This window comes from Nerophis ophidion, linkage group LG15 (genome assembly GCF_033978795.1).
Source record: "Nerophis ophidion isolate RoL-2023_Sa linkage group LG15, RoL_Noph_v1.0, whole genome shotgun sequence".
In the NCBI taxonomy this organism is placed as follows: domain Eukaryota; kingdom Metazoa; phylum Chordata; class Actinopteri; order Syngnathiformes; family Syngnathidae; genus Nerophis; species Nerophis ophidion.
In genome coordinates, this window is record NC_084625.1 from 30,769,134 (window position 1) to 30,796,576 (window position 27,443).

At 42.0% G+C, this 27,443-nt stretch overlaps 1 protein-coding gene across 7 annotated transcripts in view; it reads right to left on the bottom strand.

The window, feature by feature from the left end:
• Nucleotides 1-27,443, bottom strand: part of ctnnd2a (catenin (cadherin-associated protein), delta 2a) — a 747,299-nt gene that overhangs the window by 215,539 nt on the left and 504,317 nt on the right. For all 7 annotated transcript variants that reach the window (XM_061922003.1, XM_061922001.1, XM_061922002.1 and 4 more), the window contains exon 13: nucleotides 10,899-11,031. In XM_061922003.1, coding sequence (XP_061777987.1) covers nucleotides 10,899-11,031 — 133 coding nt within the window. The remainder of the gene's footprint in view (nucleotides 1-10,898; nucleotides 11,032-27,443) is intronic.

The following is a 27,443-nucleotide window of genomic DNA, read 5'->3' on the forward strand; positions in this document are numbered from 1 at the left end:
AGCGCTAATATTTCCTTACAGTCCGTGACGTCATCATTCCGTGACGTTTTCAACAAGAAACTCGCGGGAAATTTAAAATTGCAATTTAGTAAACTAAAAAGGCCGTATTGGCATGTGTTGGAATGTTAATATTTTATCATTGATGTACAAAATATCAGACTGCGTGGTCGGTAGTAGTGGGTTTCAGTAGGCCTTTAGTTTGTCATACAATATTCAAATATTCAATTCAGAGGAGTTCACTGTCAACCTCACACTCGAATTGCCGGGCTTCCAACAGTAATAATCCTTACTTCTCCCTGATAGTCCAAATTGATCATGTCCCTGGTGCCGAGCTAGAGCCAAAGCTGACATAACAGAGCCGATGTAAGGACCTCACAAACAGAGGTGTCCCGGTTGGTCCGATACCAGCAAAAAAAACAATAATAATATCGCTATTGGCCAATTCACAAGAGCCCAATATGGGTATGGTATTGAAAGTGAAAAAGTTGTATCGGACAACCCCGATTATGAAACTATTCAAACTCTCCTGTGTTTATCTGAGTGTTTTAGCCTTGTTATGGAATGAAAAGAAACACATTGTGGTGATCCCATTAGCTCTTGCTATCTTAGATAAACAAATGTTTTGCGACTGTCAACTAATGACACAATCTAACTGAGGCTGTCAAAGTCAACACGATAATAATGCGTCAATTATAAGTTGTCGCAAATTGTTTTAACGCGCGATTAATGCGCATGCGTCCTGACACTTTTTTGACTCTCGGTCCATTCCGTAGCAAGAGAAAATATAATTAACCATGGCAAGTCATTTCCCGACAAAATAAGACCATTTTATGTTTGATCGCCGTGAGACGACATCACTAGACCAACTGTCTACTGGCGCGCTTGGCCGCTTGCAGAGAGGTGGAACTTCATTAATACACAGTTGAGTGCATTGATCACAAAAACATGTCAATTGTTACACTCACTGCTTTAGGAAGATGGAATAAAAACTCAGCAAAAAAGAAAGAAGGTAAGCAAGAAGTCAAGACTTAATTTTTAGCAAAGACTTTCACGTCGTCAAATCATGTCAAGACACCTTTTATCATACAAATCACACACTTCTGGCTTCAAAATAATAGTGATACGCGTCAAATTCGGTCTAACTACCATGACAAAATGAAGAATTGTCTTACATCATCATGCTTTGTCGAAGACGTTTTGTAATGTAATCTATGGTATTTCTACCTAAATAAGTGTTTTCTGGCAGATTGAAATAAAGTGTATATTACTTTATAACCTGTTCTGATTGATTGATTACAGAATGTTTAGCAGGCTGAATATTACGTTTTAATAATAAATAGAAAAAGTCAAAAAATTTCCGCACAGGGATATGATTGCTATAAATGCTACCTCAGTAGAAGCATTTAAGTCTCACCTTAAAACTCATTCGTATACTCTAGCCTTTAAATAGACCTCCTTTTTAGACCAGTTGACCTGCCGCTTATTTTCTTTTTCTCCTCTGTCTCCCCCTCCTTTGAGGAGGGGGTCCGGTCCGATGGCCATGGATGAAGTACTGGCTCTTCAGAGTCGGGACCCAGGATGGACCGCTCGTCGGGACCCAGGATGGACCGCTCGCCTGTATATCGGTTGGGGACATCTCTACAATGCTGATCCAACTCCTCTTGGGATGGTTTCCTGTGGACGGGACTCTCGCTGCTGTCTTGGATCCGCTTTGAACTGAACTCTCGTGGCTGTGTTGGAGCCCCTACTGTATGGATTGAACTTTCACAGTATTATGTTAGACCCGCTCGACATCCATTGCTTTCGGTCCCCTAGGGTTGCCCACATATGATGTGCCCTCCAAGGTTCTCATAGTCATCATTGTCACTGGCGTCCCACTGGGTGTGAGTTCTCATTGCCCACTGGGTGTGAGTTTTCCTTGCCCTTATGTGGGTTCTTCCGAGGATGTCGTAGTCGTAGTGGTTTGTACAGTCCCTTGAGAGATTTGTGATTTAGGGCTATATAAATAAACATTGATTGATTGATGATTACCATCAATTTATACAGCATGTAATTATCAGAATATCAGAGGCATTTATTCAGGTAAATATTAAAGATTACATTAACAAACTTTGACAATTAAAACATGATCGTAAAAATCCACTTTTTGTGTTATTAATGCGCAAAACATGGTGTAGCTCCTCCTCTGAATGCAAGTGCTCCTACAGCAGGAATACAAATTATATATTCCATCCATCCATCCATCCATTTTCTACCGTTTATTCCCTATGGAGTTGCGGGGGTGCTGGAGCCTATTTCAGCTACAAATGGGCGGAAGGCGGTATACACCCTGGACAAGTCGCCATCTCATCGCAGATTGAAAAATATAATATCTGGCAAGACAATTTTTTACTGAAATTGAAAGCATGTTTATGTCCATCCAGCATAATGTTTATGACAAAAATCATTGAAGACACCTTATTGTCAAGTCATGATAAAAAAAAAAGAACATTATCTGTCCAGGGTACACTTATTTTTGATGAAAAATTATTTCAGCGATTAATTTTGAGTTAATTGAACAATCTGCAATTGACCGCAAATAAATATGTTAATCGTTTGACAGCCCACCAGATTAGACTATTAAAATTCTTAGTGAAACATAAACCTCATTGTTTTTGTCGTAATCAGAAAAACATGAATTATTGAAACATCACTGAGTTTTGTCCAGAGAACTTCCTGTAAGGTTAAACTATTAAGAAGTAACGCATACTATTCAAATGAAATAATGAAACATATACTGTGTGTCAGAGTAGCTGGGGAAAGTGAGTCTAACACTTGTATTACTATTTTTAATTGTTTTACCCACTTGCATTGGATGTTTCCCTCTTTTACAAAAAATAATAATTCAATGCAACTTTGAGGATCCACCAAAACACTTGAGAATTACATGGAACAAAAGAGAATATCGTTTTTTACCATGAAGTAATGCCATTCCCTCCTACGGAGTAATAAAAGGTTTAATTTTCTTAATGTCTCTTTGCTAATGTCAAACTGTGAGAAGTACAATTATTTTAAAGAAAAACAGGAATACAATTGCTGTCAATTAAAGTTGAATGTGGTGATCATTTTGTTTATAGGTAACACTGCTTAAAATAACTCCTGGAAATTAGTAATTATATAGATACAAATGTAATGATGTTCCAATTAGGAGCAGTTTCTAAAGTGTCTGCTGTATGCTGCATGTGAATGTGTGATATTTAACAGCTGCATTAAATTTGGGTAAGAAGTGATTTTGTTGCCCATTAATGAATGATAGTCGGCTGAAAAAAACAAAGCATTCACTGGCAAAAATGTTTGCTTACACTTAGAAACACTAATTACATATGTTATGAAGGACATTAAACACTTAAATTTCTTTCAGTGCTGCAAGGATTAAGTGAAATGACGTATACTGTATGATTTTTTCTTGTGTGCAAGTCTAGCTGTGTTTTCCTTGTGTGTATTTATTGTTGTATGTGTGAGTGGGTGGCCAGACTAGTACCCACACATTCTTGTACTATGAAGCCCCGCTGTTGTAACACATGGATTGGCATCGTCTTGCTGAAATAAGCAGGGGCGTCCATAATGACATTGTTTGGATGGCAACATATGCTGCTCCAAAATCTGTATGTACCTTTAAGCATTAATGGTGCCTTCACAGGGCTTCACGGTGGAAGAGGGGTTAGTGCGTCTGCCTCACAATACGAAGGTCCTGCAGTCCTGGGTTCAAATCCAGGCTCGGGATCTTTCTGTGTGGAGTTTGCATGTTCTCGCCGTGAATGCGTGGGTTCCCTCCGGGTACTCCGGCTTCCTCCCACTTCCAAAGACATGCACCTGGGGATAGGTTGATTGGCAACACTAAATTGGCCCTAGTGTGTGAATGTGAGTGTGAATGTTGTCTGTCTATCTGTGTTGGCCCTGCGATGAGGTGGCGACTTGTCCAGGGTGTACCCCGCCTTCCGCCCGATTGTAGCTGAGATAGGCGCCAGCGCCCCCCGCGACCCCAAAAGGGAATAAGCGGTAAAAAATGGATGGGGATGGAGGGTGCCTTCACAGATGTGTAAGTTACCCATGCCTTGGGCACTAATACACCCCCATACCATCACCTATAACAATCCGGATGGTCCTTTTCCTCTTTGTTCCGGAGGACACGACGTCCACAGTTTTCAAATATAATTTGGACTCATCAGACCACAGAACACTTTTCCACTTTGCATCAGTCCATCTTAGATGAGCTCGGGCCCAGCGAAGCCGGCGGCGTTTCTGGGTGTTGTTGATAAAAGGATTTGGTTTTGCATAGGGTGTACCCCGCCTTCCGCCCGATTGTAGCTGAGATATGCTCCAGCGCCCCCCGCAACCCCAAAAGGGAATAAGCAGTAGAAAATAGATGGATGGATATATATATGTCATTGAGGGCATTGGATGGGGGGGAGGAGTAAGTGCGTGTGGTGTATATTTTTCGTGGATGCATGTGTGTGTGTGAGCCTGCAGCGTGTCTCTGATGGATGGATAGTAGAGTTTTAACTTGCACTTACAGATGTAGCGATGAACTGTAGTTACTGACAGTGGTTTTCGGAAGTGTCCTTGAGCCCATGTGGTGATATCTTTTACACACTAATGTCGCTTTTTGATGCAGTACCGCCTGAGAGATCCAAAATCGCGGGCATTCAGTGTTGGTTTTCGGCCTTGCAGTGATTTCTCTAGATTCTCTGAACCTATTGATGATACTACGGACCGTAGATGGTGGAATCCCTAATTTCCTTGCAATAGCTCGCTGAAAAACGTTGTTCTTAAACTGTCCGACAATTTGCTCACACATTTGTTCACAAAGTGGCGACCCTCGCCCCATCCTTGTTTGTGAATGGCCGAGCATTTCATGGAAACTGCTTTTATACCCAATCATGGCACCCACCTGTTCCGAATTAGCCGGTTTATATTTGGGATTTTCCAAATAAATGTTTGATTAACATTCCTCAACTTTCTCATTCTTTTTTGCCAATTGTGCCAAATTTTTTGAAACACATTGCAGACAACAAAGTCCAAATAAGCTAAGATTTGCAAAAATTAACTTAGTTTTCCGGCTTGAACATCAAATATCTTGTCTTTGCAGTCTATTCAATTGAATGGAGCTTGAAAAGATTTGCTAATCATTGTATTCTGTTTTTATTTAGGATTTACACAACATGCCAACGTCACTGGTTTTGGGTTTTGAAGTACACTTTGTCACCCATGACACAATGTTACTATGTCACTTTAACTAATATCTACAACAGCTGTGTCCGAGTGTTTACAGGCTAAAGATTGTACTTGCGTGAAATATGCCTTCAAAAGGGATGCATGCTCATGGAGACACAATCACATTTCCAAATTCTTTGTTAGACACATGCAAGAGTTGCATGAATTCCAAGAGTGTACATGTCTTGCCAGAACACCGGCTCCAAATTGAGAAAAAGTTGTAAGTGCGAAGCCGCTTCTCAGACACTAGTACTCGCCACAAGACTATAAATTGAGTTTATTCCAAGTACTAGGACTAGGAGTAGAGGAAAACAAATGGATAAGGATGTTACCTACACACACACAAACACACACACACACACACACACACACACACACGCAAACACACACACACACCGAGCAGGACGACACAAGAAGCTAACTGCTAAGTAAAGGAGAATTGAACGTTCTAGATATTATCAGTACCTACCATAGTATCAGTATACAAACAATACTAAAGGGATGACATATTTTTCTTATCTGTTCAGTCATTTTTGTTCACGTTTACAAAGTCCTGAAGTAGGTCTCTGGATACAGGAAGGCGTTGAGTGCAAAACTAAATGATTTAAGCGGGAGCCAATAGTAGTTTTTACTTTTGTTTACTTATTCTGCACTAGCAACTTTATTTTGTCAAAACAACTTTAATGTAGAATTCAATATCGAAAATATAATATGTTGTCTGATTTACAACAATAGTAATAAATTATGAATTCAAATTGATCAATCAATCAATCAATCAATCAATGTTTACTTATATAGCCCTAAATCACTAGTGTCTCAAAGGGCTGCACAAACCACTACGACATCCTCGGTAGGCCCACATAAGGGCAAGGAAAACTCACACCCAGTGGGACGTCGGTGACAATGATGACTATGAGAACCTTGGAGAGGAGGAAAGCAATGGATGTCGACCGGGTCTAACATGATACTGTGAAAGTTCAATCCATAATGTATCCAACACAGTCGCAAGAGTCCAGTCCAAAGCGGATCCAACACAGCAGCGAGAGTCCCGTTCACAGCGGAGCCAGCAGGAAAACATCCCAAGCGGAGGCGGATCAGCAGCGCAGAGATGACCCCAGCCGATACACAGGCGAGCAGTACATGGCCACCGGATCGGACCGGACCCACTCCACAAGGGAGAGTGGGACATAGGAGAAAAAGAAAAGAAACGGCAGATCAACTGGTCTAAAAAGGGAGTCTATTCAAAGGCTAGAGTATAAAAATGAGTTTTAAGGTGAGACTTAAATGCTTCTACTGAGGTGGCATCTCAAACTTTTACCGGGAGGGCATTCCAGAGTACTGGAGCCCGAAATGAAAACGCTCTATAGCCCACATACTTTTTTGGGGCTTTGGGAATCACTAATAAGCCGGAGTCCTTTGAACGCAGATTTCTTGCCGGGACATATGGTACAATACAATCAGCAAGATAGGATGGAGCTAGATCGTGTAGTATTTTATACGTAAGTAGTAAAACCTTAAAGTCACATCTTAAGTGCACAGGAAGCCAGTGCAGGTTAGCCAGTATAGGCGTAATGTGATCAAACTTTCTTGTTCTTGTCAAAAGTCTAGCAGCCGCATTTTGTACCAACTGTAATCTTTTAATGCTAGACATGGGGAGACCCGAAAATAATACGTTACAGTAATCGAGACGAGACGTAACAAACGCATGGATAATGATCTCAGCGTCTTTAGTGGACAGAATGGAGCGAATTTTAGTGATATTACGGAGATGAAAGAAGGCCGTTTTAGTAACGCTTTTAATTTGTGACTCAAAGGAGAGAGTTGGGTCAAAGATAACACCCAGATTCTTTACCGTGTCGCCTTGTTTAATTGTTTGGTTGTCAAATGTTAGAATTGTATCATTAAATAGAGGTCGGTGTCTAGCAGGACCGATAATCAGCATTTCCGTTTTTTTGGCGTTCAGTTGCAAAAAGTTAGCGGACAACCATTGTTTAATTTCATTAAGACACGCCTCCAGCTGACTACAATCCGGCGTGTTGGTCAGTTTTAGGGGCATGTAGAGTTGGGTGTCATCAGCATAACAGTGAAAGCTAATACCGTATTTGCGTATGATGTCACCTAGCGGCAGCATGTAGATGCTGAAGAGTGCAGGGCCAAGGACCGAACCCTGGGGAACTCCACACGTTACCTTAACGTAGTCCGAGGTCACATTTTTATGGGAGACGCACTGCATCCTATCAGTAAGATAAGAGTTAAACCAAGACAGGGCTAAGTCTGACATACCAATTCGTGTTTTGATACGTTCTAATAAAATATTATGATCGACGGTATCGAAAGCAGCGCTAAGATTGAGGAGCAGCAACATAGATGACGCATCAGAATCCATCGTTAGCAATAGATCATTAGTCATTTTTGCGAGGGCTGTCTCCGTGGAGTGATTTGCCCTGAAACCGGATTGAAAGGTTTCACATAGATTGTTAGACGCTAAGTGTTCATTTAACTGCTCCGCAACAATTTTTTCGAGGATTTTTGAAATAAAGGGAAGGTGAGACACCGGTCGGTAGCTTACCATGAGGTCAGGATCGAGGTTAGGTCTTTTAAGAAGAGGATGAATAACAGCTTTTTTGAATGCTAGGGGAACAGTGCCCGAGGAAAGTGATAAGTTTATAATATTTAGCACTGATGGACCTAATAATACAAAGAGCTCCTTGATCAGTTTCCCAGGAAGTGGGTCAAGTAAACATGTTGTTTGTTTTATTCCATTTACATGTTGTAACAATTCCTCTAATGTTATTTCCTCAAAACAAGAGAAACTATTTTGGAGGGCAGTATCCGCCGTATATACAATCGTGTCAGTGTTAATAGAACCCAGTTGTAGCTGGGACGAATTGTCTTTAATCTCCTTTCGAATGACTTCAATTTTATTACTAAAGAATTGCATAAAGTCATCAGCTGAGTGGGTGGAGCTACTGGAAGGAGTCCCTTGTTGGGTTAGCGATGCTACCGTACTAAACAAAAATTTAGGATCGTTTTTATTACGGTGGATGAGATTTGAGTAATATTTAGCTTTAGCTAAGGTAAGCATGCGTTTATAAGTTATTAAACCATCACTCTATGCTTGATGGTGCACCTCAAGTTTAGTCGTGCGCCATTTGCGTTCCAGCTTTCTACATAATAATTTCTGAGCTCTAGTTTCTTCTGTAAACCACGGGGTACGCTTTTTTGGAGCCTTTTTTAACTTTAGCGGTGCTATGTTATCAATGGTTTCGCGCAGGGCGTCGTTAAAGTTGTTAGTGAGGTTATCAATAGAGCCCACATATTTTGGGAATGGTGCCATTACCGAGGGCAGTAGGTCAGCAAGAGTTGTCGTTGTGGCCGTATTAATGTTGCGGCTGCTATAGCAGTTATTATTATTATTAGTTTGCCGAACATGCGTCTGAACCTCGAATTTTATAAGGTAATGATCGGACAATACTTTAGTATACGGGAGTATCGTAACTTTGGAAACGGTGATACCCCTGACAAGCACTAGGTCTATCGTATTACCGTTGCGATGCGTGGGTTCATTTATTATTTGTGTGAGACCACAGCTATCAATTATAGTCTGGAGCGCTACGCACGGTGGCTCCGATGGGGTATTCATATGGATATTAAAGTCCCGCATTATGATTATATTATCGGCGTGTGTCAGTAGATCAGCAACGAACTCTGAGAATTCATTGATAAAGTCCGAATAGGGCCCTGGAGGGCGGTAGATAACAGCCAGGTGTAGAGGCAGCGGTGTGACAGACCTCATAGTAAGCACCTCAAACGATTTATATTTATTATTTATGTTAGGACTAAGGTTAAAGTTTTCGTTGTATATTAGTGCGACCCCCCCCCCCCCCCCCACCCCTTTTAAGAGGACGGGCAATATTCACATGTGTAAAGTTAAGAGGACATGCCTCGTTTAGCGCAAAAAAGTTGTTTGGTTTAAGCCAGGTTTCGCTGAGACCGATGACGTTAAGATTGTTGTCTCTGATGATATCATTAACTAACAACGTTTTGGGAGACAATGATCTTATGTTTAAAAAACCTATATTATAGGTAGTAGGCTGTTTTAGGGAATTTTTGATCAAATTATCCGTAGTAGCAATATTAATAATGTTGTGTTTATTATGCCCAGTGCATTTAGTATAATTACGACCATATCTAGGAATTGATATGACGGGAATTTTCCGATTGTTTGTTTGTTGCTTTGATAAACTGCACGCATCATAGTTAGCCACCTCAGTAAAACACATGTCCAACTCTGAAACACTCAAAGCAGAAAAAACTTGTTCTAATTTAACTGACTCCTTACCCAGACCAGTAGTCTCGCATCTTCCATTTAAATCCGGCTTCAGGATGGAGGGAAGTGGTGTTCTGTGGGGATTAGCCTTCTGCTTTGTTTTTATGCTTTATATGCTTGATATGCTTTATAAACAAATTGTAGTTGTGTTTACTTTAGTTACATTTCCAGGAACTCCAAATCGGATCGGATCAGAGACCTAAAATGTTCACCGGGACAGCCGTACTCTTCATGTTTAATTGTTAGCAGTCGTTGATTGTGAACTGAATAGTTGTCTTTTCACCTTATTAAATGAGTTATTGAATATTATACTTACTATAATTAGCTATTACAATTACGTGATAGTTAAGGGATAAAACAAACAGTATCCATATGGCCCCATCCGTTACGGTTTACCCGACACATGAAACGTGACAAATTGTGTGGGTGCACTATCATCTCTAGCCGCTGAATATCTTAAAATGCGTTTAGTGGCAAATCCAACGTTGACCACAACAACAGTTGCGATATTGAGCGGCGCCTTCGACTATTTTGCAAAATGATTTTCACCCCGCCTTCATGTCACGCGAGATACACCCAGGAATGGGGCCATTTGAATCCCTTTAATTCCTATCATTATTAACATTGAAAACCCCAAATTATGATTGGAAAGGTAATATTTTGTACACAGTCTTACTATAAGTGTATGTCTGTAAGTATGTATGTATGTACGTATGTATGTATGTATGTATGTATGTATGTATGTATGTATGTATGTATGTATGTATGTATGTTTGTATATATGTGTCTTGCCTACACTCGAGCATGGTGGTGGTGTGCATGAGTGCTGCCAGCACTAGAGAGCTGCGGTTCATGGATTCTAACCTGTGGCATTTAAAAACAGAGCATGAACCTCTGACTACTAAGAAGATGCAATAAATTGCTGAAAGTGAGCGGCATACTTACATTTGTGAGATAATATAGATAATGAATGCCAAGATGTTCCTAATGTTGTGGTCTTTTAAGTGTGTGTACAACATCCCTATATGATGCTTGCCTTATTAAAGACTTTATTAGATCGCACCACGGGGGCTTCACTCTGAAATTGCTTTCCAGCGATCAGCACATGACTTCGTGAGTAACTGAACCTAATTACAACGTTAGGGGAGAAAAACAAATCAATATAAATGAAATACCAAAAGGTTTATAACCCAGAACAGGTTTGTTTATGTGCCATTACTTGAAACGGAAGTTTGGGAAATACAAAACAACGTAAAGTAAGACAACCCTCTCATTTATGAAAAATAGTTTTTAAAAAGATGAAGCTGACACCAACCTCGGCCTTGATCTTGTTGTCTCCGAAGCAGAGGTGTTGGAGGTACGCCGCAGCATTGGACTGCACAGATGGAAACTGGTGCTGCAGCATCTGGATCACCTCTGGCAGCTCGGGATCTCTCCAGCCAAACTCTCTGCACAGACAGGACAGATGGAGACATTGTGATTCCTTGGGAGCTTTAATAAAGTGTCCTGCAGCTGATGTCACCGGCGGGAAGACAGATACAATCTCTACTCATACGGAAGAAATCCAGACAAATCGGTAAAATGACAGCGTACGGATGACTGAGATTTAGGACGGTCAAAATACTCTTTATGCTGTCCTCAGCTGGGGAGCCATTCTGACAGTTTCAGGAAGACAAACAGAAAAAAGAATGAAAACTGATGCAAATCGCTTAATAAAATTCCAATTTGCCAAAACATGACTGGTTTCGCAGATCACCAGAGAAGCGGAAGTGAAAGAAGATGAGGCCACCAAGTTAGCGGGACCCAAAACAATTATGTTTTGTTTTGTTTTTATTGGGAAATGAATTGTGGAGAAACATAAAAAAAGCCATCACGTTTATTTATTTAGTTATTTATTTTTGACAAATGTGGTGTAAAACACTTTCAGGTGCTGAATATTCATGGACGGCAGAGGAAAATAGAGAAATACAAGAATAAAAAATATGAAATACAAAAAATGTTAACAAACAAATAAAAAATGAATATATCAAATCAAATCAAACACATTTTAATTCACTGTGGTATCTGACCCTACCGAGGAGTATTCTGTCCTAGTAACAAATGTATTTTATGACCGTTGCTATACTGAATATTAGGTTATATTGTACAGAGAAGGCCATAATTGGTTTCTACTGTACCCTACTTTGTACTGTTTTATTGTAGTAGAGCTTAGAACGTGTCATGGTTGTGCTGGTCGTGACCCCAGGATGCAGAGACGGCAGGTGAAGAAAAGGTAAAACAAAGAAATAGTGCAGTAGGGAAGTGCACAGGGCATATAGGGAAAGCATGCATGTTTAGTTACAAAGCAAAGCAAAAGCACACAATGATCTAACCAGGAACACATGTGAAGAAGCATGCGCTCAGACAGGGTAAGTAGCGACAAAAGGAGGTAAACAGCAAATGTAAACAAAAATAAGAGCGATGGACAGGAAATAAGATCATATACCAGGGAATTATAAATGTCATGAAATTGGCGCCTTGACGGGCTGCGGCTTACATACGCTCATTGTAGAAAGAGAACATTTGGCAAAAATACCGGACAATTCTGAAAATTTCATGGCTGGCTTACAGCGTGGACACTCCATGGTCACATACGACCGCCAGACAATTCTGGATGTAGATAGATCGGGCCGTTTTGGACTGAAAGATGCGTATACATCGGACCACCTCGCTAGCATGGGAATACTTCGCCGGCTACATCCAGCAGCTTTTGACACAGCGGAGTATAGTACCAGCAGGGACCGTCAACGGAAGACACGTAAGCGGTGTGACCGGAAGCAGAAGCGGGAATGTCGAGCGGGGCTAACAACAAAGCAAAAGGCTAATCCCCACAGAACGCCGCTTCCTTCCATCCTGCTTTCAAACGTCCGCTCCCTCAAGAACAAACTGGACTACCTAACGCTGGATTTAAATGGAAGACGGGAGCCTGCTAGTCTGGGTGAGGAGTCAGTTAAGTTAGAACTAGCCAGCGCCAGGCTGGAAAATCCCTCCACACATAGCAATTTTCTTAAAATAATACACAACTCACATGTTTTTTCTGCTATGACTGTGTCAGAGTTAGATGCGTTCTACTGAGGTGGCAAATTATTATGCGTTCAGTTTATCGCAGCAGCAAGCAAACTATCGGAAAATTCCCGTCATATCAATTCCTAGATATGGTCGTAATTATTTTAAGTGCACTACGCATAATAAACGCAACATTAGTAATATTGCTACTACGGATCATTCGATCAAAAACTCCTTAAAACAGCCCACTACCTATAATATGGACTTTTTAAACATAAGATCATTGTCTCCCAAAACGTTATTAGTTAATGAGGTCATTAGAGACAACAATCTTAACGTCATCGGTCTCAGCGAAACCTGGCTTAAACCAGACAACTTTTTTGCGCTAAATGAGACATCTCCTCCTAACTATATGAATGCGCATATTGCCCGTCCCCTTAAAAGGGGCGGGGGGTTCGCACTAATATACAACGAAAACTTTAACCTTAGTCCTAACCTAACTAATAAATATAAATTGTTTGAGGTGCTCACTACGAGGTCTGTCACACCGCTGCCTCTATACCTGGCTGTTATCTACCGTCCCCCAGGGCCCTATTCGGACTTTATCAGTGAATTCTCAGAGTTCGTTGTTGATCTAGTGACGCACGCCGATAATATAATTATAATGAGGGACTTTAATATCCATGTGAATACCCCATCGGACCCACCGTATGTGGCGCTCCAGACTATAATTGATAGCTGTGGTCTTACACAAATAATAAATGAACCCACGCATCGCAACGGTAATACGATAGACCTACTGCTTGTCAGGGGTATCACCGTTTCCAAAGTTATGATACTCCCATATACTTAAGTAATGTCTGATCATTACCTTATAAAATTCAAATTTTAGACCCATGTTCGGCAAGCTAGTAATAATAATAACTGCTATAGAGGCCGCAACATTAATGCTGCCACAACGACGAATCTTGTTGGCCAACATATGCGGTCCTCTCCAAGGTTTCTCATAGTCATTACCGTCACTGTCACCAACGTCCCATTGGGGTGAGTTTTCCTCACCCTTATGTGGGCTCTACCAAGGATGTCGTTGTGGTTTGTGCAGCCCTTTGAGACACTTGTGATTTAGGGCTATATAAATAAAAATTGATTCATTGATTGATTGATTGATTTATGGAGGACCATCACACTACTTTCTAATAATAAAAAAAAAAAGGAAACTGGAAGTAATCAATTTCAGGGTCAAACGAGAATGCTCCAGCTCGCAAGCTTTTTGTGTCTTGGTGGTTAAGCCTTAGGTGTGAGCTAAAATTCTGGTAATGAGGCTTCTACTGTAGCTGGCCTTGAAAATGTCACACTGAACCTTCTGATATCCGACCATCCGCCTGGTGTGTCACTCACTAGCTTGTTAGTTAGAAACTAACATGACACACATTTGTTTATCCAAGAATGATGACAGGGAAAGTATGTGTGACAGAAAGTGGTGAGAAGAAATGGAGGATATCAATTGAATTAAAGAAAGAAATCATCAAATAAATCAATAAATAAACATGACCCAAGTGTGCCTTGAACATATAGTCAACCAGTGTGTCTGCACCACACTGAATCAGAAAGACTCGGACGTTATAAAAATACTCAACGGAAAACAGTTTTCAATGAAAATATGGATGAGCTGCTGATAGTGTGCAAGCAGCAAAAAGGAGATACTGTAGAAGTTTGCTCTACAAGGTTAATGCTGTACATTATTATTACTGTATATCCATCCATCCATTTTAGACTTAGGACTTCCTTTTTATTGTCATTCAAATTTGAACTTTACATTACAGATAAGAATGACAATTTGTTGCATTAGCTCATGGTAGTGCAGGATAAAAGAACAATAAGGTAGATATATAAATAAATAAATTACCGACAGATAAATATATTGCATTTTTGCATATGCATCCACGTTTATGGATGTATGTTATATTGTCTTTATATTCCAGCGAGGTAATCCATTTTTGGGGGGAATTGAGGGAATTATTTTAATGTGTTCAAGAGTCTTACGGCCTGAGGGAAGAAACTGTTATAGAAACTGGAGGTTCGGGCCAAAGGGCGGTTTGATGCTCATGGAGTAGGGTGTGTTTTCCTCGTGCTCCCGATACCACAACTTTTAAAACCCACCTATGTAATAGTTTAACCCTCTCACACGAAAGCGTTTCGCTTTGTTGTTTGCTTATTAGTATTTTTTTTGCTTTGCCATGCCTCCTAAAGGCTCTAAGACGGGAGAAAAACCTGAACATGCGACTGTAGCTGCTGCGGCTGCTAGCAACATTAGCAAAGAAGATTTAATAGCCTCGCTATCTGAACTCAAGACGTCCATGCTAACGGAGATTAAAAAATAATTTGACGAAGTAAATGGGAAACTCGACGGGCTCCAGGAGACTGTGAACACTCATGGCGAACGCCTGAACTCCCTGGAGGACAATGCAGAGACGTTTCATCAGCGCCTAGCTGAAGTGGAGGCCTGCTGTAAGAGCCTGCAAGCCGATAACACCAAGCTAAAGTCGAGGCTAACCGAGATGGAAGGAAGAAGCAGGAGGAGCAACGTTCGTCTTATCGGGCTTCCTGAAGGGATTGAAGGTTCGCATCCCAGTGCATTCTTTGCTCAACTTTTCCAGGACGTTTTTGGGCCGGACACTTTCTCGTCACCTCCGGAGATGGACCGCGCACACCGCAGCTCAGCCCCCAAGCCGGGACCCGGAGGCAAGCCCCGGCCAGTCATAGTGTGCTTTCACCGGTATCATAATAAGGAAGTGGTGGTTCGAAAGGCAAGGAAGAGGGGCGATTTGAGCTTCAGGAACAACCCATTTAGGATTTATGAGGACTATAGCCCCGACGTGGTTAACCAAAGGAAGAAATACGCGGCGGTGATGTCGGAGCTTTATAAAATGGGACTCAAACCAGCACTGCTGTTCCCGGCGCGGCTCCGTATTACCAAGGCGGACGGCACCCGCAGCGTTCAGCTCTGTGGCAGAAGCGGAGAAGTTTGCTGAGGACTCTAAAAACTCATGACTGGTTAGTTTTCATACCTTAATGTGATAATGCCTCAGTTTCAAGAGGTAAATATTGTTATGTGTTATACACAGACTGTTCTCTTTACCTCTGCCATTTGTTTACTGTTTTGACAAGGGCATACTTTAAAATTGTACTTTATGTTCGTGTTGAGAGTATACAAAGTATTTTTTTTATTTTATTTTATTATTGGTGGGTTTTATTTTACTTCTGAGTAAGTGGGATGGGAGAATTTAGATGGGTAAACTAGTTATGGAAGTAAAACAGTTAGTTAGGGTAGGTGTGCTGCATGTTCCAGCAGCTAGCGTCACCTGGGGGTTGGGGGGGTGGGTACCTTGTTTCACTGTCTCTGTAGGCGGATAACACAATGTTGTGTTGATCTTTTTCTCAGTCTTTCTATTTACCTCTTGTTACACAACCAATACATCTGTGCCTTTAATACATTATAAATATATTGTTAATGAGTATTTATTTTAACCTATCAATTTTTAATTCCACTACTGAATAGCTCAGTTAATGTAGTAACATGGAATTTTAAAGGCTTAAACCATCCAGTCAAGAGGAAGAAGGCCCTTACACACCTGAGGAATCTAAGTGCAGAAATAGCATTTATTCAAGAAACTCATCTAAAAAATTCAGACAATGCTCGGTTGAGATGTGGATGGGTGGGGCAGCTCTTTCATTCAACCTTTCAAGGTAAAGTGAGAGGTGTTGCAATACTGATAAATAAGAGTGTCTCGTTCACACCATCCGCAATTGTAGCTGACTCTAATGGACGATATGTTTTAGTAACTGGTAAACTTTATAATCGTAATGTTGTTTTGGTCAACATATATGCTCCTAACTGTGATGACCCGCAATTTTTTTCTCGTGTCATTAATCAGCTCCCTTGTTTAAACTCCAATTTGTTGATCATGGGAGGGGATTTTAATTTTTGTTTGGACCCCGGGATGGATCAGTCATCTCTTAGGCCAGGATATGCAACACTTAAATCAGTTTCTCACATGCAGTCATTTCTTAACACATACGGCATCTCAGATATCTGGCGTTTCTTACACCCGAAAGACAAACAATACTCTTTCTTTTCCTGCGCTCATCAAACATATAGTAGAATTGATTATTTTTTTATTGATAATAGATTAATTACAGAGGTTCAGACATGTGAATATTACCCAATAGTAGTATCCGACCATGCTCCTCTTTTAATTCAATTTAATTTTCCTGACGTTAATATGCCCAGACGATTGTGGAGATTTAATCCTCTTCTGCTATCAGATGAAAACTTTCTGGAATTCATGTCTGACCAAATCTCTCTGTTTTTAGATATTAACATGACGCCAGATGTCTCCATGGCGACTGTCTGGGGGGCCCTTAAAGCATATCTCAGGGGCCAGATAATATCATTTACGGCCCAAAAAATTAAGGATTCAAAGTCAAAACAAGTGGAATTGGAAAAAAAAAATAGCTGATATAGATAAGGAACATTCACAAACTCCTTCTCCAGATTTGTGCAAAGAACATTTAAAACTAAAAACAGAATATGACATACTTACTTCGCACACTATTGAAAATCTGCTGTTAAAAAATCGGATTAACATTTATGAGTACGGTGACAAAGCAGGGGAGGTTCTGGCAAAACAGCTTAAGGGGGCCAGGGCCAAGCAAGTAATTAAGGGGGTGAAATCGCAGGATGGCGAGATTGTCTCTGACCCGTTAGGAATAAATGAGGCATTTCAAAGTTATTATTACAATCTTTATAGCTCGAATAATTCTTGTGACCCCTTCTTTGCATCTAACTTCTTTAGAGATCTGCCTATTCCAACTTTGTCTCCAGATCAGGTCACGACCTTGGATGCACCAATGCAGATGCAGGAGATTGTGGAGGCCATCAAATCATTATAACCCAGAAAATCTCCGGGCCCTGATGGCCTGCCGAGTGGGTTTTACACAGCATTCTCTAAACATTTAACACTTGTATATGCAGCGGTATGCGCAGACTCGCTAAACAAAGGCACTCTCCCAGACACACTAAATCAAGCTTGTATAACGCTGCTCCCGAAAAAATACAAAGATCCCCTAGATTGTGCTTCTTACAGGCCAATTTCACTCTTGAACTGTGATTACAAAATTTTGTCCAAGATATTAGCCCGCCGCCTGGAAAGCGTTTTGCCATATATTATATCCCCAGACCACACCGGCTTTGTTAAAGACAGGCGATCTTTCTTTAACGTCCGTCGGTTGTTTAGTATTATATACAATCCATGTTAAACTGACTCTGAATGCCTTCTCTCCATGGACGCAGAGAAGGCATTCGACAGAGTGGAATGGGGTCACCTGTTTGAGACTCTGCGTAGGTTTGGGTTCGGTAATATACTCATTTCATGGGTCAGATTATTGTATGCTTGCCCTTCGGCAATGGTACTGAAGAATAACCATTATTCAAAAATCTTCAGACTGCATCGTGGCACCCGTCAGGGATGTCCACTTAGCCCTCTTCTTTTTGCCATAGCTATTGAGCCGCTAGCCATAGCATTAAGAAATAACCACTCTATACATGGCATTACAAGGTTCGGCACAGAGCATAAGTTGTCATTATACGCTGATGATATGTTATTATTTGTGTCCAAAGCTGAGACTACTATCCCCCTTATTCTGGACCTCCTTGCAAAATTTGGAGAAATCTCAGGGTATAAATTGAACCCACAGAAGAGTGAAATACTGCCACTGAATATGACCACCACAACACTACAAAACACCACAGTACCCTTTAAATTGGCCCTTAACAGCATTGTCTACCTTGGGATCACTGTAACAAGGAATGTTTGTGACCTCTTTAAAAATAACTTCAATGCACTAAAACACAAAGTTCAACAGGACTTAGACAGCTGGTCATTTCTTCCACTCTCGTTGGTAGGGAGAGTGAAAGTAGTCAAAATGGCGGTGTTACCCAAGTATTTATATGTCTTTCAGAACCTCCCTGTATTTATCTCCAATGCTTATTTTAAAAAGCTAGACTCAATGATATCATCTTTTATCTGGAACAACAAGAAACCCTGTTTGCGTAAAGAACACTTGCAGAAGCTAAAGCAGGATGGTGGCCTTGCTCTCCCAAATTTTTGGAAATATTACTGGGCGACTAATCTTTGTGTTCTATCCTTTTGGTCACATCATCACTCGGATTCTAGCGTACCAGCGTGGGTGGAAATGGAGAAACTTTCATGTAGCTCCTCGTCCCTGTCTGCTTTAATTGGTGCGGCAGTTCCACTTCCTCCAAACACAAAACTCAATAATCCTATCGTTCATAACTCCATTAAAATATACACACAATTTAGAAAACATTTTGGACTCCAAGTTATGAGTCTCTCCAGCCCAATAGCATCAAACACATTCTTCCCTCCATCATTGCGGGATGCTACATTTAGGGTGTGGGAAAGGCAGGGGCTGAAAACGTTCCAAGATCTTTATATTGGAAATGTTTTTGCTTCCTTTAAACAATTATCTGTTAAATATAAATTACCACCCTCTCATTTTTTCAGATACTTACAAGTAAGGCACTTTGTGTCTGCCTCCATCCCGGGGTTCCCTGCCAAACCTCCTGATAATGTCATAGACGAGGTAATATCTTTTAACCCAACCAAAAAAAAGCCATTTCTGTAATGTTACGCTTGATATCTGGTTTGGGCTCTCCCTTCATGTCGGCTATCAAAGAGGCCTGGGAACACGATCTCAAAGTTCGTATCGCTGAAGTAGAATGGACTAAAGTTCTAAAACAAATTAATTCATCCTCCATGTATGCGAGGCATGTTGTAATTCAGTTTAAAGTGGTACACAGAGCTCATATTTCTAAATCTAAGCTTTCCAAAATGTATCCTGATATTGATCCAACATGTGACAAATGTAAAGCCGATGAAGCCACTTTAATACACATGCTGTGGACCTGTCCCAAAATAAAGAAATATTGGGAAGGGATATGTGAAGCACTCTCTTGTGTACTCGGGGTTAAAATTACATTGAATCCCCTTTTGCTGCTTTTTGGGGTCACTGGGGATGGGTCAGGATTACCTGTCGGTGGTCGAAGGCTCATTGCCTTTTCAACCTTATTAGCCCGCCGCTTGATCCTCTTGAAATGGAAGGAAGCTGCCCCACCCACAGTCTCACACTGGGTAAAAGACGTTTTATATCATCTCAAACTAGAGAAAATTAGACTTGTGATAAGGGGTTCTGAAAGGAAGTTTTATCAGGTGTGGAGGTGTTTTCTGACCTTTTTTGACCAACCATCAACAAAGGTACAACAGTGATTTTAATTTTTTTAACAGTATTCTGGTTGGTTTACATACTGAAGGTCTACGTACAGTATATTTATGTTTTATGTCATTACTGTATAAGTGACAGTCTAAGCAGGGTTTAGTTTTTTTTTTGTTTGTTTGTTTGTTTTTTGTGTGTTCCTTTTTGGGGTGGATGTTTGTTTTTTCTCTTCTATGTATAAGTATTGTTATTTCTATTTTAGCTTTATTTGTTTTGATTTATTATTTTTTTCTCTTTGAAAAACAAAAAAGTTTATTGCTGTTTTTCTGTTCTGTTCATCTCTGTCTAAACATTAATAAAAAAATCAAACTCTAGAAACTGGAGGTTCTGCTACAGAGGGTGCGGAACCTCTTTCTGGAGTCCAGCAGTGAAAACAGTCCTTGGTGGGAGTGGGAGGAGTCTCTGCAGATTTTCTGAGCCCTGGTCAGGCAGCGACTTTTTGCGATCTCCTGGATAGGCGGAATAGGAGTCCTGATGATCTTTTCCGCCGTCCTCACCAGTCTCTGCAGAGACTTCCAGTCTGAGGCACTACAGGTTCCAGTCCAGACAGAGATACTGTTGGTCAGTAGGCTCTATATAGTGGCCCTGTAGAATTTGGGGAGAATGAAGCGAGGGAGCTGTGCTCTTTTCATCCGACGCAAAAAGTTCATGCGCTGCTGACTTCTTTTTACAGGTTATATTGTCAGTTATCGGCACCCCCAGGAACTTGGTGCTGCTTACCAACTCTAACACTGTGCCGTTGATGAAGAGTGGAGTGTGGCTGGACTGGTGCTTCCTGAAGTCGACAATGATCTCCTTGGTCTTGTCGACGTTGTTGGTTCTGCACCAGTCAACCAGTTGTTTCACCTCCTCCCTGTAGTCCATGTCATTGTTGTGACGGATGAGGCCCACTACTGTTGTGTCGTCCGCATACTTCACATTGTGGTTAGTATTGGACCTGGCGCAGCAGTCATGGGTCATCAACGTGAACAGCAATGGACTCAGGACGCAGCCTTGGGGGGAGCCGGTGCTCAGGGAGATGGCACTTGAGGTGTTGTTGCCCACTCTCACAGACTGGGGTCTGTCTTTGAGGAAGTCAAGCAGCCAGTTGAATCGGGGGCTACTGAATCCAAGGGGGGCCAGTTTGCTCACCAAGTGCTGCAGGATGATGGTGTTGAACGCCGAGCTGAAGTGCAGAAACAACATCCGCACGTGTGTGTCCTTTCCTTCCAAATGTTCGAAGCTCGGGTGAAGTGCAGCGGAGATGGCGTCCTCTGTGGAGCGGTTCAGGCGATAAGCAAACTGGTATGGGTCGAATGTGGGGGGAGGTCTGTAGACAATGTATTCCTTTACCAGCCACTCGAAGCACTTCATTATGATGGGGGTGAGTCCCACGGGGCAATAATCATTGAGGGAGGAGATTGGAATCAGAATCAGCTTTATTGGCCAGGTACACTATAATGCCAAAAGTATTTGGCCACCTGCCTTGACTTACATATGAACTTGAAATGCCATCCCATCCTAGGCCAGTCAAGTTCATCCACACCAGACTCTGTTATCCGTGTCTTTATGGATCTCGCTTTGTGCACTGGTGCACAGTCATGTTATAAGAGGAAGGGGCCCGAACAGTTGAGGAAGAGGTCCGCTCCAAACTGTTCCCACAAGGTTGGGAGCAGGGAATTGTCCAAAATGTTTTGCTGTAACTAAGGGGCCAAGCCCAACTCCTGAAAAACTACCCAACACCCAAATTCCTCCTCCACCAAATTTCACACTCGGCACAATGCAGTCCGAAATGTAGCGTTCTCCAGACAACCTCCAAACCCAGACTGGTCCATCAGATTGCCAGAATAGAAAAGTGTGATTCATCACTCCATTCCAGAGAAGACAGTCCAGTGGCGACGTGCTTTACACAACTGCATCCCACGCTTTGCATTGGACTTGGTGATGTATGACTTAGATACAGTTGTGCGGCCATGGAAACTCATTCCATTGGAAGGCCACATGAAGTTTGGAGCTCTGTAGCAACTGACTGTGCAGAAAGTCTTTGCACTATCCGCTTCAGCATCCGCTCAACCCTCTCTGTTAGTTTACGTGGCCTACTACTTGGTGGCTGAGTTGCTGTTGTTTCCAAACTCCTCCATTTTCTTAGAATAAAGCCAACAGTTGACTTTGGAATATTTAGGAGCGAGGAAATTACACGACTGGATTTGTTGCACAGGTGGCATCCTATGACAGTTCCACGCTGGAAATCACTGAGACCCATTCTTCCACAAATGTTTGTAGAAACAGTATCCATGCCTAAGTGCTTGATTTTATACGCCTGATTAGGACACCTGATTCTCATCATTTGGATGGGTGGCCAAATACATTTGGCAATATAGTGTATGTTTAACAAACAAGATATTTGACTAGGTAAACTATTCTCTCTTTGTTTACTGCAACAAATAGAGAACAATGCAACGACTACGAAAGAGCGCGGTACCGCGGGAGCCATCCGATGGCACCGTCTTGGTAGGAAAACAAGAGAGAAACATTACAGAACACAAAGGACCTGAAAGACAATAAAGGAGCACAGAGCTGATGCCATGAGGCGCTATTTCAGATGCGCTATTTCATTATACAGCTACAAAAGTAAAACACTGAAAAACAACAACAAAAAAGGAGCAATAAATAATACATGTTGCGCACATGTGTTGCAACATGCACAGACAAATAAAAGTAAACACAATTTCAACTCTGCAGTGTTCCATGCAGTTGTCTGTGACAGAGATAGGAACAATCCCAACAAAGCAACCAAGAGAGCCAATTCAGTCTTATGCTGCACACTAGCTCTTGGCTAATGTCCACCAATGTACAGTCTACGCGGATGATTGAGAATCTGCCCAAGGAAACTGGAGTGTCCAATACATTCTAGCCTAGCTAAGACTCCGTGAGGCTCATCCTTCCAGGCGCACAATGCTATCTCCGCAGAGTAGTCTTCACCTCTGCATCACCTTCAGTCTCTCCATGCGGACTGTGGTGGGCCAGAGAGCCAGCAGCTGGTGTCCGGTGCATGCCTGGCCATGGCTTCCCAAAGCAGATCCAAAAGTTCACAAAAAAGCACCCAAAGCAGCGCAAGTGTGCAGCTCTGAAGGGGCTCGATCCAAAAGGCAACAAAAATGAAAATGAACAAAGATGGAAACACCTAAAACACAGACCTCCTACAAGAAGCAGCCACTACAGCGGCCCCATCTTGGAAAAAAAAAGTTAAAATGTAGACTTTTTTCAAGGGTGGAACGCATTATACATGTTTACAGTCCTTACATGTCCATGCATTGTATTGTCACACCAACGTGTGAAGTCCAAGTGCCCATGCACACTTTAATGTGACTATTCGTCATACGCCATGTGCCTCCCGTACACTGGGGGGCGCTTATTTCCTTTTAGCACGGATAAATGTATTGCGTTTACGTTTGACCTATGATGTCGCACTAGGCATCTGCGGATCCTCACAACTTCTTGCACGTGGTGTCCACTGTAATATTGGCACAGATCACATCTCTAATGGCTATGCTGGTGTTAAATAGCAGACATCATCAAGAAATGAAATTGGATTGCACTACAGCTATGATGCTACTACCAAAAATGTATCGGAGGAGATACAAGAGTTTTTTCGAAGAAATTGTTCGACGTACAATCATGGAAACAAAACTTCAGAATGTCTCAGAGTTCGTTCATAATGCTCTGTGGATTGATGGAAGGAGTTTTAAATCTGAAGGAAAAGACCGTTCTGGTTCTGTTCCAAATGGAGATTGCTATATTTCCTGGAGAATCTTGCCAGTTGTGTGGAATACAGAGGTGTTGTGAATCAGTTTCCATCCATTTTCTACCGCTTATTCCCTTCGGGGTCGCGGGGGGCGCTGGAGCCTATCTCAACTACAATCGAGCGGAAGGCGGGGTACACCCTGGACAAGTCGCCAACTCATCACAGGGCCAACACAGATAGACAGACAACATTCACACCCTAAGGACCATTTGAACTGCACAAATGCAGCGTGAAGAGGTTTTTTTTTTTGTTTGTCTTGTAATATACCGTCTTCTCTACAATCTCATTAGTGTTTCATTCGGGAGTCCAAATTAAGCTGACATTCTCCATTACCTTAGCTACTTTCTTAAATAAATCTCCTTGTCTTTATTCCTACCATCGATGCACTTCAACATGTTCTGTTCTTTGAATTTGGAAAGCAAATAAACAGTCTAATCTTCATGACAATTGTTGCTTATGTTTTTATTGAATAGTATCTGCTTCCGGGTCATGTCCTGTGCGTTGAGACAGGTGCATGCGCGATACAAAGGGTCCTCTCCAACCACACACACCCCCTCGAGAGATTTGGTTTTCAATCGCATAATGCAGATGTGCTAGTCTAAATTTTCAGAAACCGAACACCATTGGATTAAGATGGTTCCTTGAGTTGCAGGATGCTTACTTAGAGCCAAACCTTTTTGAGGAATCGGACTAATTTAGTGCCTGGACATGTTCTGATTATTTCTTATGGGGAATGTTGCTTCAACATACAAATGTTTCTATTAATGAACTCTGTTCAAGAACCAAATAAATTCGTAAACCAAGGCTCCACTGTACGGTAATTTTCTTTACAATATTAGTTTATAGCAGGGGTCGGAAACCTTTACCACTCAAAGAGCCATTTGGACCCATTTCACAAAATGAGGAAGACAATGGGAGCCGCAACTATTCTCGCCAATATCTGCTGATGGTAACCCAGATGACAAGAATAAGGGCATGCTATGAAGCCATTGCCTTAAACACCTTTTACAACATGTACAAACTGCTTGCCAGTCCAGCAACATGTTGTGAGAGGCTTCCGCAGATGCACGCACATGACTGGAAGGCATACTGGGTGACATAGAGTACACTGACGGTTGAGATATAAACAACTTTAACACTCCTACTAATATGCGCCACATTGTGAACCCACACAAAAGAAGAATGACAAACACATTTCGGGAGAAAATCCTCACAGACACACAACATAAACGCAACACAACAAATACCCAGAATCCTTTGCATCCATTAGACGAACTGACTATTTTATACACACCGCAGTTTCCGCTTTACCCCCCCCCCCACACACACACACCCCCTGCGTGGTTGAGGTGGGTGGGGTTTGGTGCTCGCGGGGTGTATAACATAGTCAGGAAGTCTCATGCATGCAAAGGATTCTAGGTATTTGTTTATGCTGTGTGACTGTGAGGATTTTCTCCCGAAATGTGTTTGTCATTCTTCTTTTGTGTGGGTTCACAATGTGGCGCATATTTGTAGGAGTGTTAAAGTTGTTTATATCACAACCGTCACTGTACTCTGTGTCACCCAGTATGCCTTGCAATCTCATACATGTGCTGATAGAAGCAGCGAAATGCATGTGTCCGGTCGGCACGCAAATGGCATTCCGTGAATGGTGGGCGTGATGACGTTCAAGAGGACGCAAATAGCATTCCGTGAATGGCGGGCGCGATGACGTTCAAGAAGACGTTAAGAGTGATATCATCACGGCACGCCCTTAATATTGTAGTCCGAGTAAAAATTGGAGAACGTTGACTCCGGATGATGTCTGGGAGAGGCATTGAATTCCAGGAATCTCCCCGCAACAATTTGGGGGGTCGGCGATTGTGCAGCTGAGCCGCATCAGAGTTGCCAAAGAGCCACATACGGCTCCGGAGCCGCGGGTTGCCGACCCCTGATTTATAGAGATGCGACTGTAAGGTTTTACTACTTACGTATAAAATACTAAAGCGTCTAGCTCCATCCTATCTTGCTGATTGTATTGTACCATATGTCCCGGCAAAAAATCGCCGTTCTAAGAACCTCGGCTTATTAGTGATTCCCAGAGCCCAAAAAAAGTCTGTGGGCTATAGAGTGTCTTCCGGTAACTGTTAGAGTTGCTACATCAGTAGAAGCATTTAAGTCCCATCTGTGGTCCCCTCCAAAGTTTCTCCTTGTAGCCCATTGGGTTGAGTTTTTCCTTGCCCTGAAGTGGGATCTGAGCTGAGGATGTCGTTGTGGCTTGCGCAGCCCTTTGAGACACTGGTGATTTAGGGCTATATAAATAAACTTTGATTGATTGAGGTTCCACTGTATTTATTATGCTATGTTGCATACATTGTGTCATCAGTTTCCAGCTCTGTGCACACACTGAAAAGAGTAAATAAAGTCAAATAACATCCAGCATATACAACAACAACCCCTGTTTATAATTCTTCCATAATGGTCCCCCAAATGAGGAAATTATAAGAGTGTGAGAATGTGTGGGCGAGCCTGCCTACACAATCAACCGTGTTGGTTTTCTCTAATAACTACTCTCTAAGTAACCTTGCTTTCAGGAACCCCCCAACTCCCAGTGAGCTGCAAAAAAAGCCTCGGCTGAAATTTTTTGCAACCTGCATCGATTTTGCAGTATGAGGATTGATTTTGTTGTTACCACTTTCGGGCTCGCTGTTGTGTGCCAAAATAGCTTTTACTATAATCCCCATCAAGATATCCTGCTTTATTTTGCCTCGTAGCTCAGATGCCCTAACATGAAAATAGGGTAAACACAGAGAAATTGTCCCGCCCGGAGAGTTGGAAATGGTGCGCATGTGAAGCTTCTGCGGGAGAAAATGAATCCTGGACTCCATGCTCCGGTCTCTGCTGGATCAAGAGCATGCTCGCGAGGAGTAAACATGGCTCTCGAAGATAAAGTGGGCTACTGCCTGGACGGGTCTTTATCTGCCAAATGATAAGCGTTCATTCAGCCGGAAAGCACGGCTGATGGAAGGAAGGAGAGGAAAGATAGGCCAAGAAAGAGGGGGTCCTTCCCCAGGCATTTAGGGGATTTAGTAGGAGAGACCCTCAAACAGCAATCCTTAAATCACACTAGCAGATAACATCAGGGCAGTTTATTTATATGTGTGTATGTGGCAAGATTTGACAACGCGGACACACTTGTTTGTTTGCAAAGTGGGTATCTCTGTTCAAGTATATTTATTTCGCTTTCTGACTGTGCAACTGTGTGTGTGTGTGTGTGTGTGTGTGTTTGAGTGTGTGTGTGTGTGTGTGGGTGTGTGTGTGTGTGTGTGTGTGTGTGTGTGTGTGTGTGTGTGTGTGTGTGTGTGTGTGCAATCCATCTCCTCCAACTGCACATCTCTGTCAGGGCACTTAATAGAAAGCAAGCAGATCTGCTGATAAGATAAGCATCATGGCTCACCATTAATTAAATAGGCCTGGTTGGGAGAGTGAGGCACTCACGAGAGCAAAGTGGAGTAAAACTCTGAGGGAGTGTAGGCACTGGGGGAGAGGGGGAGAAGCCCTGCGGGGACAAAATGCAAATGGGGTGGAATCCAGAATAATATAAATATAGAAAGGAGGAAGCGTAATAAACAGCCCTTAGACAGGACGCCAGTCAACACTGGTGTTAATGAGCGCTACAAACCTGTTAGACACACT